The sequence below is a fragment of the Rhinolophus hipposideros genome (assembly GCF_964194185.1).
Source record: "Rhinolophus hipposideros genome assembly, chromosome: 5".
In the NCBI taxonomy this organism is placed as follows: domain Eukaryota; kingdom Metazoa; phylum Chordata; class Mammalia; order Chiroptera; family Rhinolophidae; genus Rhinolophus; species Rhinolophus hipposideros.
In genome coordinates this window covers 50,650,974-50,666,020 of record NC_138051.1, presented here as the reverse complement: position 1 = coordinate 50,666,020, position 15,047 = coordinate 50,650,974, and the positions used below count along the sequence as shown (strand labels likewise).

The 15,047-nt window shown below is 44.9% G+C and overlaps 1 protein-coding gene across 2 annotated transcripts in view; it reads right to left on the bottom strand.

The window, feature by feature from the left end:
* MYZAP (myocardial zonula adherens protein) overlaps window positions 1-15,047 on the bottom strand; it is an 88,862-nt gene that overhangs the window by 70,698 nt on the left and 3,117 nt on the right. For both annotated transcript variants that reach the window (XM_081049405.1, XM_081049406.1), the window contains exon 2: window positions 6,164-6,250. In XM_081049405.1, coding sequence (XP_080905531.1) covers window positions 6,164-6,250 — 87 coding nt within the window. The remainder of the gene's footprint in view (window positions 1-6,163; window positions 6,251-15,047) is intronic.

Sequence of the window (15,047 nt, the reverse complement as noted above, 5' to 3'; positions counted from 1 at the left end):
CAACTTAAGGTGAATATTCTACAAAGAAACTTATAATGGGTTGAATTGTGCTCTGCAAATAAAGATATGTTGGCACCTCAGAACTTGGCCTTATTTGGAACTAGGGTCAAGTTAAAATGAGGTCATTAGATTGGGCCCTAATCCTAATATGACTGGTGTCCTCATAAAAGGGAGAAAAACTGGATACAGAGACAGACACACACAGGAAGAACACAATATGAAGACTAGAGTGGTCCTGCCACAAGCCAAGGATTGCCAAGAGCTACCAGAAGCTAGAAGCAGCAAGAAAGGATTCTTCCTAGAGCCTTCGGACAGAGCATGGCCCTGCTGATGGACACCTTGATCCCAGACTTCTAGACTCCAGAATTGTGAGCTCATACATTTCCGTTGTTTAAGCCACCCAGTTTGTGGTACTTTGTTATGGCAGTCCTAGCAAACTAATAAGAAACCAAATCATCATAATTAACAATCATTAAGCACCTACTGTGTGTAAATAGAGAGCTACGGTCTAGGGAGACAAAACAAAAGCACCTCATTGCTATATGTGCGTATACTTGCATAAGTATATGTAGTACACAAGTTTCGCAGAAATATGTATATACACATATGGGAGTTCTTAGCAATGCCACATGAGAGGTGCAGCCTGGGGAGCCTGTAGTTCCAGAGAGGAGATAATCACCAAAGCATGAGGCAGTCAGGGAAGGTCTCGGGGTAAGCAGGCCTTGCAGAATAGGGAAGATAAACTGAAAAGATGATAAACTGAAAGATGGCTAGGAAGAGACTCCAGGCCTGGGGTAGGGCCTTAGCAAGAGTTCTGAGGAGGAAGTAGATGCCATCAGTTTGGAAGATAACAAGTGAGCCTGTCCGGTGAGTGCAGGCCAAACGGGAAAAAAAATGGAAATAATATTGAGTTGGTTTTAGATGGGCTGAGTGATCATTCAAGAGGAATTGGCCAGCTGGCTTTGAGACCTGCAACCCAACCAGTAGTGCCACACTGGAATCAAATCAAAATACCAATATTTTGGCATTTGCTTTGTTACAACAAAATATAGTTGTTTTATTTATCTTCTTCTACCCTTTGTCTTCATTTGCCATTTCATTTGGGAGAAGGTCAAGGCCTAGGACTGAATCTCCCAGGTAGGTTGTTTGGGGAAAAGGTGCTAGTACAAATAAATTATCCTAGGGAAGGAAGTGTCAGGCTCTAAGAGAGAAGGGTGTTGGCTCTGGTGGATATAAGGCAAAAGCAGTGGTGGGGAAGGCGGAGTCAGACTCCAGTGAGGGACAGGGAACTGAGTAGAGAAACCTGCCTCCCCCATTCCCTCTTGTCTCTCTCCCTCGAACTTCCATATACTATCTTTGTGTTACCCTTAATGTCCCTGCCCCATTTCCAAGATGACTCCAGCAAAGTCCCCTGAGAGCAGATGAGACCCAAATGGCTTTGTGGGAAATACATATGACAAACAAATAGAAGAAAGACACCCCTTCTCGCTGGTAATTGGGAAATGGCAATGTGAGATATGTTGGGATCTCTGTTCTGGTGGGGTCAGAACATTTTCTAAATGGGTGTATCTATGTTCCATTCAAAAAGTTAATGCAGCTTAGAACTTTCTCAGTATATCTGTTTACATAAATGAGCCAAATTTCATATTTTTAAAGAGCAAAATAAAGGGAATCTACCAGTAAAATATCTGTATTCTGTACGTAAAAATATCACCATGTCAAGAATGCTGAAAACCAACATGGCCACCCATAGCATGGGGCTCAGGAGGGCAGAGCGGACACATGGGGTGGGTGTCCTCCCAGGGAGGCGGCTCCAAACTGTGTGAGGATGAGTTCTTGGGGGGGGGGCAAGAAGAGGAGGCAAGGCATGGCACTATGAGCAGAGAGATGCTCGGATTTAGAGAAGGGCATGGTGACATCAAACAGAATGCGTCAGGCACAGTCCAAGAGGGAGAAAGAGACGCAGGACAGGTAGTCCTAGAAAGGCAACCGACTCAGGAGGGCCCAAGGGAAAAACAGCAAAGAACAAGGGCCACTGGGTTTGACATTCAAAGGGACCTGGCATTCAGTCACTGCCTCTTTCTAATCAATATTATAGATCAGACACTGCAGTCGGTCCTTTGCATAGATTAGCTCATTTGTTCATTGCAACCAGGCATTATTGTGCCTACTTTAAAGATGAAGAAACTGAGGAGCAGAGAGCGTAAGGGCTTGGGAGCTCCTCTGAGGCCTGCAGAAAGCAGCCTTAGGGCAGTTGACATTTTTTGTAACAGAAAAAGGAGTAGGGAGCCTCCTACATCCACTCCATGAACCCATGGCTCCAGAAAAAGATGCAGCTCCTGGTGTGGTTGCCCCCAGAAGCCTCCACACACACCACCATGAAGCTAGGCAACATGTACCATCTGCCACACCCCTCCACTCTGACTAATTCCTCTCTCTGATGATTTGAGAACAGGGGACAGAAGAATGGCCCAACTGGCACTGGTGTCTCTGTGGCCACTGCTCCGTGGTAGCTCAGGACTTCAAAGTACACTAAGCATCGTCCATGGCTGTGGGAAAGAATAAGGCCCAGTACTGCCCTCCGTTGGCTGCAGCTCTATCAGGAACCTGGAAACCCTCTGAAAAGTTTGGCTTCATCAGAAGCCACTCAGGCCACGTACATCTTCCTGCTTCCACAGCTGAGCCAGCTCCACTCCCCAGGCTTTGCACACCACAGATCCCCTCCAAAGGGACCAGCCATCTCACCAGGGAGGCTCATTCCAAGTTCCTGGCACCTTGCAACTATGTAGGCTGTGACCTCCCAGGGAGGGGCAGCCACCCTGGCACTCCCAGGGTCTCCTCGCTTGTTCCTGCCTCTGGCTCCCAGTGAGGCAAGACCCGGAACCCAGCCAGGACTGGTGACGAAATCACCCAAAACAGCCTCACAGCTATCACCAGCACCTTCAAGTGCTGCCATCGCCCAAGGACTTCAGTCCTGGGGAAGCAGCCAGCCCCACCCTCCTGCTCTCTACCCCAGTTCTTCAGCAGTGAGTCACCAACACGTCACAGACAGACACTCAGCCTGCACACCTGGTCCACCCAGTATACAAAGCTTTGTGGCACAAACTCTACACCTGCAGTTTCCACCCTGAGCTCTCAGGCAGCAGGGAGGCTGGGGGGTGAAAGGAGACTGGGAGGACGGTGCCCCCCCCACCCCTTTCACCTCGATTAGACATAAGGGTTCAGGATAACATTTTAATCAAAAGGAAAGGAAAAGAGAGTCTAATTGCTTTTAAAAGTTTGCAAAGCACTGTTTGAGACAAATAGACACATCAGTACCCAACTTGACAATGAACACGTGTGCCTGTTTCTTTGGGAATACTTAATTCTTCTTCAGCAGTGACATGCCCTCCAGGGCTTCACAGCACCTACTGCCCCGGTGGCAGCACCAGAAACCCTTCCCAAATACCTCCCAGGCAAGCAGCGTGGGTCCGTTCCGACAGACCCAATTCCCCACTTCCTCTACCGTGCATACATGGGCCGCCACCAAGGCCTTTGTCCTGTCACCCACTCCAGCTTGGGCCCCTTCTTCAAAAAGAGCTCCTTCTGAGTCCCCATGCGCTAAGCTGCCCGTGTGCCCCTGGACACAGCCCAGGCCCACTTGTCTGACAAATCTATCATCTCTAAGGGGGATAGGCAGGGAGGGGGGATCAGTGAGGGCAGAAGTGGACACCCCCCAGCAACACAGGGCCCCACTTAATCCTGGTCATCAACAAGGGTCTAGTGGCTGAAGTTTGGCCACTCCTGCACTCTTTTGGGTTGTGAGCTTTTAACCTCCCTTTTTCTTTAGAGAATGTTCAAAGCCACAGAGAAGCTGAAAGAATAGTTCAACTACATAACCAAAGTACCATTATCATAAGTACTATTATCACAAGTAAGAAAAGTAACATTGATTCAATTACATCTAATACATGGTTCATATTTAAAATTTTACAATTATCCCAATGTATCTTTTGTAGAACTTATTTTGATCCACTCATTGTATCTTAACACTGATGTTAAACCTCTTTAATCTCCAACAGACTCTCATTTTTTAAAATATTTTTTTGAATTTATTGAGAGATTATGGCCAATTGTTTTGCAGATAGTCCTACATTTTCATGTTTCTGTTTCCTTATTACTATATTCAGTTAAACAAGTTTGGTATGAATATTACATAGTTAACAATGTGCCCTTCTTCATCTCATCACCTCAGAAGTCACATCACTTCGGGTCGTCTGTCCCACTACTCGCTGCTGAATTGGATCACTTGGTTGCACTATTACCTGCCAGAATGTACCTTTAGAATCAGTAAGCAATCTGTGAGGTATTACTTTGAGACCACGACAATATATTGTTCCACAATAATCCAATAATCACTTACCAATTAGTTTTTGCATCTTCTGATGACCCGACCTAATAGTTACAAAAATAGAGATTTTCTAAATTTATCAGCTGATGTTCTATAAAGACCAGGTCTCCCCCCGCCTCTCTGATTATTACTATATACTCATGAGTCATAACCCATTACTGTCATTATTCTATTTGATGTTCAAATTGTTCCATTTTTGCCAGTGAGAGCCCTTTCCCACCAGCTTCTGGGTCCTTTGATATGACTCCATTGTCCTCTGAGTGCTACCTTGCTTTCTAGCACAGATGTCTCAGGCTCACCTTGTACTCTCCCTACTCCAACCTGGAACCAGTCATTTTTCTTGATGTTTGTAGTGGGACTCCTCCTCTCTTTTTCAGCAGATAAGTAACTTCACATTCACTCTCCTTGCTTTAGTCATAATTTCATTTTCCTTCCTCACCTACCTCCTTTCCCTGTAATTCATCATTTGCATGAGCACAAATAGCTCCTTGTCTTTGGTAGAAAGTGGGGAGAAGAGGGTATGAGAGAAGGGAAGGAGAGACAAAGACTTACAGTAAGCCTGGGACCTCATTAACCATTTACCAGTCAGTGAAAAGCTTCCTTTTTTATCAATTACCATATGATCGGTTCATTGCAAAGCAAGGCCTATTGTTTTGAGAAGTCATTGTCTTCTGATTCAATTTATGAAATTTATATTATATATCATATTATTGTTTTATTTTATACTTACATAAAATACATGCACACGGAAAAGTACTACCTATTCCCTGTCACTTCTGTCCCCTGCTCTTGTTTTGTTTCCATCAGCACTTACTACCTTCTAAACTCTAAAGAATGTGCTTCATTTTTAAATTTCCATTCTCCTCCCAAGAGAATGTAAGTTCCATAAATGAGAAGCGTTTCTTTTGTTTACTGCTTTGTTCACCACTCTACTCACAGTGTCTAGAATAGTGCCTGGAACACAATAGGTGCCCATTAATTCTTTGTGAATGAGAAAAATGGCCTGCCTAGCACCACAGGCCTAGAGGTGATCAGGATTTGCTGTGTATCCATTCAGCCTCTGTTTCCATGTCACTCCCCAAGCAGTCAGTTATTCCCTTCCGCGTGCTCCCAGAGCCTTTCTTACACTTCTGGACCCTAACATTTGAACTATCACACAATTGTTGTTTACTTATACATCTATCTCACTCGAAAGAACTGTGAGCTCCTCTAAGGCAAGGACAAGGTCAGACTTAGCTTCACGGCCCAACACTTAGCACAGCACTTAGCACAGAAGTGTCTGAACTCCTACCTTGAGGCAAGTGCCCTTGCCATATGCCAGAGCTGCATGTTGGGTCTTTCCTCTCAGGGCAGCCTTTCCACCGTGAGCTGGGTTCCGGCTGTAGCCGCTGACAAAGGCTTAGGCCCTGCCGGAAGCTCACAATGGGCCCTTTGACTCAACTGAACTGGGCTCTTTCAGGAAAAACACGTTCCCTGCCATAGCACCTGTCACTAAAGCCAGAGTCCCTACCGCTTTGAGGGAACACAGAGCCAGTGTTCATCAAGAAACAAGAGCAGGGGCCCAAGGCCGGCAGAGCCAGCTTGGCAGAGCAGTCTGACTTCTGGGAAGATGGGAGATGGGGTGGCAAGGTCGCAAGGGCCTTTCATCAACAGAGTTGCTGACATTCAGGCTCTGTGAATAGCCTGCACAGAGGACGGGAGGGGGAAGGGGGTAAAATAAAAAAGAGTACAAAGAGTAGAACTTGTCAGAGCTTTGCCTCAGAGATGCCTTACTTGCTCTTTTCTTTCAACCTTCTTTTCACTTTGCTCAGAAACCGGACTCTCAGGAGGTACGGTCAGCCGTAGTCTGCAGACATTTGCCTAGGAGAGACAGAGAGGAGAGGCCAGTTATAAATCCATGTTTGGTGTAGAAAGAGCTGGGTGACCTCATGCTTCTCAGAGCCTGTTTCCCTCCTTAGCAATGGGAAAAATCATACCAGTCACACAGGGAACTCTGAGCATAAAACCAGCCTTTGCCTGGCCCGTCACAGGCACTCACCATCCTGCTGCTCATAACAAGAAAACTACTGAGTGATTTCACAGTGTTCAAACAGCGTGAATAACAGCATGTATAGAATGATCTTATTTCACATGCATAGGCCAAAATACAGCCAGAGGGATGGAGGTCAAAATACATACAGTGGTGATTGGGGTGCCAGGGTACTTTCTACTTGACTATATATATATTGAATTTTTATAATAGACACATACATGTTTAATCACAAATTGTTTTAAATCTCTGCACCCATCTTCATAGCATCAGTATATTCACAACAGCCAAAAGGGGGGTGCAACACAAATGTCCATTAATGGATCAATGGATAGGTAAAATGTGGCATATACATAAAATGGAATATTATACAGTCTTAAAAAGAAAGGAAATTCTGACACATGCAACAACATGCATGAATCTTGAGGACATTATGTTAAGTGAAATAAGCCAATAATACAAAGACAAATACTATATGATTCCCCATACATGAGGTACCTAGAGTAGTCAAATTCATAGACACAGAGAGCAGAATGGTGGGTTGCCAGGAGCAGAAGAGACAAGAGAAGTGAGCAGTTATTATTAAATGGGTATGGAGTTCCAATTTGAAAAGATGAAAAATTCTGGAGCTAGATGGTGGTGATGTTTGCACAATGAAAATATATACTTAATGCTACATGATGTCTATGTCGCCCTAATGTCACAGCAGGGTTCTGCTGTGTCACAGCAGTGTTCTTCTGTGACATTTCCCTGGGAGAAGTAATCCTGCCATAAAAAAATAAACATAAAAAAATAAAAAAGCCCAAAGAGGGTCCCAGGAGCACCCTGAGTATCCAACCCACAGACATGTGAGCTTAACTTACAGGAGTGCTACCTGCCCCCCGTTATGGATTGATTGGTGTCCCCCTAGAATTCATCAGAATATGACCCTATTTGGAAACATGGTCCTTTAAAAGGTTATTAAATTAAAATAAGGTCAAAATGACTGATGTCCTTATAAAAATGGTAAATTTGGAGACAAGACACATACTAGAAGAACACCATGTAAACATGCCCAGGAGAGAAGCCTAGAACAGATCCTTCCCTCGCAGCCCTTAGAAGGAACCAACCCTACCAACGCCTTGACTTTGAACTTCTAGCTCCAGAACTGTGAGACAATCAATATCTGTTGTTGGAGTCATCTGGTTTGTGGTACTTTTTACAGCAGCCCCAGCAAACTAATATACCCCCCAACCTGGTATGCAGGGTCACGGGTCTGCACCAATTCACAGGGTGGCCTCTGAGAGAAACTACCCTACAGCCTAGAAGCCCAGGGTGGGGTGGGATTGTAAAAGACCATTTAAGTCCACCCTGCCAGCCTATGGGGGAATGAGTGAAGAAAACAAGATTAATTCAGTAGTGCTACTGTGTTTCCCCAAAAATAAGACCTAACTGGAAAATAAGCCCTAGCATGATTTTCAGGATGACATCCCCTGAACATAAGCCCTAATGTATCTTTTGGAGCAAAAATTAATATAAGACCCAGTCTTATTTTCGGGGAAACACAGTAAGCTCACTTAAAATGAAATCTGTAGAGTCAAGCTGACAAAACCGGTTTAGACTAAATGGGCTGAAGCATGAGGAATAGATTTTACTTTAACTAGACTGAGGACTTAAAACTTTTTAACTTTTCAGTTGTACATCAATGCCTGGAGATAGAGATAGGTATAGGTATAGATGTCAATGATATAGATAACCTCTGATTACCCTCTGAAAGATTTAATGTTCAAGTGTCCACACCACCTGACATCCATTGTCCAGACCATCGGATATCTGGAAGATTATCATCTCGGACCAATCCAAAGGCTAAGAATGTAGGGCTGATTCTTCTCAAGAATGTACTTTTTACCATAAGAACTCAACTTTTTTTTCTTCTTCGTAACACTCTGGGTATTGCCGAGTAGTGTTTCCAGTTTGCAAACCCTAAGACCCTTGAATAAAACTTTGCTATTTTTAATTTTAGCAAAGCCTGATTCATTTACACTTGGTCGACATTATGAAGGAACCCCCACACCTAACAATATAACCGGTAGACAAATATCCAATCTGGGGATAACGTTTTCCATGCACAGGTGAGAGGGCCCATTTGGGACGCGTGTTAGCACTTCCACATACACCATCACCTCCCTCTGAGGTATCCCATTTTGCTATCCTGGCACCTCTAACCTCAGAATTCCCACCTAATAAACCCAAGTTGCCCTCAGGGAATGCAGCCTACTTTCCTTTTCTCTAGGTAGGCCTCCTGTCCCCTGAACATCTTTTCTCTGGATTAAACAACCCCAGTTCTTTCAACCACATGACTTGATTTCAAGAACTCTACCTTTACTCTCCTTTGGGCAAGCTTCACGGCCCAAAGACCCCAGGGCTATCTGCCTCTTATGTGGCCCACTTTGCATCAAACCTTCAAAACTCATCACCAGTCATGTTGGCCAAAGAGAAACCAATAATTCCACAGATAAATCTCTTAGGGGACAGGCAACAATTCTGTTGGGAATCAGAGTCCTTCCAAAGAAAGGTAACCTTCTAACTTCAAGCCCCCTGAACTGGTTGAAACCAGCTGGCATTTGTATAAACATCAAAGTGTAACTCATACCAGGCAGGCAATCCAAGTCTGTGATGCTCAATAATTTTCTCTGATAGGCTGGATCTAATCCACAGCATAATTCTGCAGAGAAAAGGAGGTGCTTTTTTCCTGCACCACATCCCATGCACACACGTGTGTACACATACACACAGGTACATACATGCCCACACTTGCACAGATGCACACACACAGAGATTCCTACTGGCTGTGTTGACTATGGGCAAGGTATTTAAGCTCTCTGAATCTTAAGGGCAAAATCTGGATAAAAGGTAGATGTCTGGCAACTAGTAAGTCTCACTCAATGTCAGGTATTTTTATTATTATCTAGATATTATTATCATCCTACAAGCTCCCAAATAAAATAGGACTACTTGGTTTCACAGCTTTGTTTGCCATGGAAATAACAATTTGGTCCACGGATCTAGTGGGCATTACCACTGTAAGTGATATCTTTCTATAGGTTGATTGCCCTAGAGGAGTATCCCTAATGGTAATAATTTTCAGAACAAACTGAAAATCTGAAGAGGAGACAAGGCGTAGAGGGATCCCTGTGAGTTCAACCACCCAAAAGTGAGCTGTCCCCTTCCCTTGCTTGAACCCCTTCTTCATCTGTGTACCCAGAATTTAGATATTCCTCAACACACTTCCTACAGCTCTCACTGAGCCATGTGTACCCTGGGGTAGACAAAACCACAGGATACACAGAATGCATTTCCCTAAACGATCAGTCTTATCTGGTGACAGATAATGAAGTAAAATAAAATGAACTTGTAAAATAAAACATTTGGCATCAAAGATATCTGGCAGTTACAGCAGATGCTTGAGGCTACACTCAGACCCCTGTCTTAAGTGTTTAATGATCATTAGAGGTGCCATTATGGAAACACTAGGGAACACTGCTAGCATTCTTTAATCAATCCCAATGAAGTTTCTGGCACTGACGACTAACCGTAAAGAAGCACTTTAAACCCAGCTTGGAAGGATAAGACTCCTTCCTAATAAAATGGCCACATGTATTGTCATGTGAACAAAAAAAGGAAGCTGCAAAAAAACTGGTAAGAATCCCATTTTTGTTTTTTTAAACACATTATGATCATTTATGTAGCTTTATGGGGGGGAAATGACTTTAGGGAAACACAACCAACTGGTGATGGTGGCGGTGATCTATACAAAGTGGGATTTCTACATTGTTTGCAACTGTTCCAAGTTTTTTAACTGAACTAATAATAATAGTAGTAATAACACTAATAAAAACTGAGAGAGAATGTATCAGAAAGATAGGAAGAAAGGTAGCAACCCTTCCTGAACCCACAGGATTGTCTCAGGAGCAGCAAAGAGAACATCCCAGTGGTCTAGAAGGTTCTCTGAATTCCTTAACAGAGGTGCTTAAGAAAAGTAATCCCTGAATGCACCCACTAGGTGGACCTGGCAGGACCACCTCTCATTTGTTTTCAGATATCGCCCTGTGGTAAGATCAAGGCAGTGCTTCTAATCTCTCTTAGCATTTGGTGATGCTGATCTCCATGGTTTCCTGAAACTCAGCTACACAATACCCAGAGTAGCCCAGGCTGGGCAGTACCTGAGAGGCAGGTAGAGTACCTCATTCCCAGGGGTTCTCACAGTGGCTGGCTCAGCCTTCTGTTCTGAACAATGAAGAGAGTTGAATGTTACTGTGCCTGAATACCACTGCTATTGCACCAGCTGTCCCTACAAGTGGGAGTCCCTTCCGGTGGATAAAAGCAGGAGGATGGACTCAGTGCATTTCATCACTCAGTTACTGAGCACCCACTACTTGTAAAATATTTTTAAGGGCTCTGAGGGTCCCAAGCTGAAAAAGAAACAGTCATGTCCCCAGGAGCTCAGAATTCAAAAGCACACCCAAACAAGGCCATCAAGAACACTTAGTGTCACCAACACAAGGTCCTGAGAGACGAGGCAGATGGGTGGTTAAGGCATGACAGAACTCTACTTCCTGGATTCTAATATTGATTCTGATAGCTACTAGCTATGAAACCTTTGGAAAGCTACTTAATCTTCAGCTCCAAGTACCTTAGTTGTAAAACAGGGTGAACAATATTGCAGAACCACTCTCTTAGGACTGTGGTGAGGATTAAATTAGCTAATATATGCCAAGGGGGCTTAGAACAGTTTCTGGCACATATTAAGCCCTCTGCAAGTGTTCTTTATTACCATGGGAATATAGGAAGAAGAACAATCATCTTAACTGGAGGTGGGAGTATATGGGAAGGCTCCTAGAGATGACAGCTGAGCTGAGTACAGAAGACAAAAAGGATTTGTCAGGTCAGTGAGGTTTGGAGAATCCATTGCCAGAATAACAGACAACTACCAGGCAAGGTGTTTATTCCAGGCTGGCTAAAGGCACAGAAGCTGGCCTGTTCCAAGAATGATAAGGGGGCTTGCAGCCTAAGCTAGAGTGGGAGAGAAAAAGGACAAACAGGCAGAGGCTAAACTCTAACAATCTACAAATGCCTGCTGGAGAAGCAAGGCCTCTAGTGAAAGACAGCAGGGAGCCATCTTTGGAGAAAGGACTGACAGTCAAATCTAAGTTCAATTGGTAACAATTATTGAGTACCTCCTTTTATGTTCCTATGCACTACACCATGGACCGAAGGGAAAAAATAAGGGGAGAGACTAAGCAAGCTTTGCACCTTAATTGCATTTGGTAGCGCTTACAGTGCTTAGCATAATATCAACACATAATAGGCACTGACTCTGTAAATGTTAGTATGGGTTTGTTTTGGGGATGAACTAAAACACTGTAAGGAGGATGTACCTGAAACTCCCCAGATAGCCTTCCACTTTCTTCAAACCAACCCCCATGGGAGGGAGAGCAAGGGCGGGGCAGACAGCATTCAAGCCTCCACCACAAGAAAGCCCTTGTCTGCAATTCAGGGACCTGGGAGCTAAACAGGTCCTCTAAGGCCTGTTTCTGACCCCCTTTGGGGAAGCAGAGGGCTGGGTCTCCATTTAGGGGGGATCCACATACCATCATGCTCTCAGCTTCAGACACCTGGACTCACCTGAGGGAAAACTATCCATTCAAATGAAAACGGTGGAGGAGATGACCCTGGGAGGTGACAGGGGTTGCTGATCAGTGTACAAAGATGGATTGCCCTAAAAAAATTAGCCAATGCACTTACATTCTCTCAGGCCCGGTCCACGCTGTGACTGTGGGGCGCTGCCCAACTCCACCTAACAAAAGAAGGTGTGGCCCCTGTAGTTGTGACCAGGAGGACAACCCCCACATTCTCTCTGCCCACTGCAAGCATAAAATCTCTAGAATGCACAGGGCAGGCTTCGTGGAACAAGGCATGCCTGTTCTGGAGTAGGCCTTTTAGCTCTGCTGTGGCCCTGGACTTGCAGGCCTATGATTATCTACATCAGGGTGGGGCAAACTTCTTCTGTAAGAGCCAGAGAATAAATATTGATGCTTTGCAGGCCACTATAAAAACCATGTTTAGCTCAGAGTGTACAAAACAGGCCGCGGAGGGCTGGATTTGGCCCAAGGGCAATGGCATGCCAAACCCTGATCTACAAACTTGGACACTTTTCCCAGGTGACGTAAAGTGTCCTAGAGCCCCTCTTTCCCATGTCAGGGCTGACTCCAGATACAATTCATACATAGGAGGATGGCAACCTCTCCTTCCTATCTCGCTGGCTGACTTCTGTACCAGGCACACAATGTGCCCCGAACTCCAAGATCAGAAAAGATGAATGCTCACAGAGATACCTGTGTGACCTGGAGTGTTATTAACTCCCCCATCCTGCCCCCTTCCAAACCTTGCCCTTCCACAAGGCCAAAGGGACTTTCCAGAACACTGTCTCAGGAGAGTCTGCATTTCCACAAAAGCTGTAAGGGGAGAGCAATATTTAAGAAAGGAATTCCGATCCTTGGCTGCGCATTCGAGTCAGCTGGGGAGCTTCCTAAACAACACGGATGTTATTCTCTACTTTCTGAGGTTCTCATTTAAATAGCCTGGGGTGGGGCCTGGGCATAGCTATTTTAAGCTTCTCGGTGATTCTCTGTGTAACCAGGGTTGAGAACCACGGACTTAACCAAAGGAATGAAATTCCAACTGTGCAACAGGATGAGGCAACTGGAATATTTGGAGATCTTCCCAGAAATGTCAGTCTCCTCACCTGGACCAACACTCCATTTGTCACCTGCTTCCTGCCCAGGTGGGCCAGAGATGATGAGCTGGCCTTATCCCAAGCTTCCCTTCCTGTTTTCCCATTTGCCAATTCAATGTCAAGTGTGACACTCCTCTGTGCAAGCATCTATTACACCAGGCCTGGGGAGGGAGGGTCCCTAAAACCTCTTCTCGAGTAGGCAAGCAGTGACAGGGTGCACACTAGGGGAACAGGGAAGAGGAGGGTTCAGGGAAGGCTTCCTGGAGGAAGACACAAAGCAGAGAGGCATGAAGAAAGCAGAGAGACAAAGAACAACATGGAAAGCTTGGGGAATGGAGAGGCATTTGGAGTATGAGTATCTGGAAAGAGTAAGCATGTAGAAGGGGACAGGAAAGGCAAAAGCAGACCAAAAGTGCCTGATGCTAAACTAAGGAGTTTGTACTTTCTCCTGGAAGTACTGAAGGGGCTCTTGAAGCAGGAGCCTGGTGACAGAATTTTGCATTTTAAAAAGATGGCTCTGGTCTTAAAGAACAAGTAAGAGTCAACAAGGTGATTGACATTCAGGAAATATCACGCATCTAAAGAGGGAAAAGAAGTAAATACCAGTGTGTTACTCTTCAGTGTGTTGGGGAATACTGGAACTGTTTTAGGCTGAGAGGGATCATCACAGGAAGTTCTAAGACTATAATGCCCACAATCATTGAAAGTATTTTAGATCAAAACATTTCAGTGTGGTCTCTAGCTCGTTAGCCCTCGAGCCACAGCTCCCTGAACTCAATTTTGGAGACTGACTGACTTGAAAGGTTTCCCAAGCGAACTCAAGTTTCTTTAAGATCCCCAGGACTCAGGGATGTTCATCCTACATCGGACACAGCAAGATGGACTACCGGTAGAAGATTTTTTTCTGAGATTCGACTGTCAATTTTTAGTAGCAGAGGCTTTTTGGCTCAGCTCTGAGGAAGCCAATTTCCAAAACCTTACAAGTCGGCTTATCAGGGGCTGGCTCAGGAAGGACGTGGTGAGAAGCCAGCCTGTTTTCTGGGTGCAGCAGGCCTCCTGCCCACCTCCTCCCAGGTAGACACTGCAGCCAACTTTCCTCCACCACACGCTGAGGTCCCGCAACCCTCTGTGTCCCTCCCTGAGAGCCCATATGACAACACGGAAGTTATGCACACAGATGTTTCTGTGAAAAGGAAAAGGAAGTGAGATAAACACCTGTCTGATCCATTCACCGGCCAGCTAAGAAGAGTTCTTTATTTTGAGCCAATCAGACAGAAATGGGACCCAGGAGAGCGGTGCATTAGCTAGGGAGAGATGACTGGCAGGCCCATTCTGATTTTTAACAGAGGAAGCCTTTGCTAAGTAGAAAGAAATATGGGCAAGAGCAGGCTAGGAGACAGTCCTATCCTTGTGGCCTTGTTGGGTTTTGTTTCATGTTTCAATGTGCCACCGGGGGGCCACGACACCAGTAATACCAGCCAACAGTCTTTTGTTACCAATAGGAGATATTGACAATATCTCATGGTGCTGGAGGAAACCCTTGCCAGGTCTCACACCGTACTAGCTGGACTGTTTAACCAACAATATTTGGCTACACAAAGCAACACATGTCTTCCCCCCAAAGCGCACAACCTGGCCACACAACTGACCTTTCATTTCAAAGGCTCATTCAGTGGGATTAACTGCATTTACAAAATTCCTTTCAAAATCATGAAGCAACGTCAATATTTTTGTAAATGTTTTCCTCATTCTCCAAGGTCATCATTCTGTCTATGGTTATTCTCCAGCCAATTTATCTTCCTGCTATTGCCATAGATAAAAACTATTTTTAGAACACAACTGGTTTGAAAGCA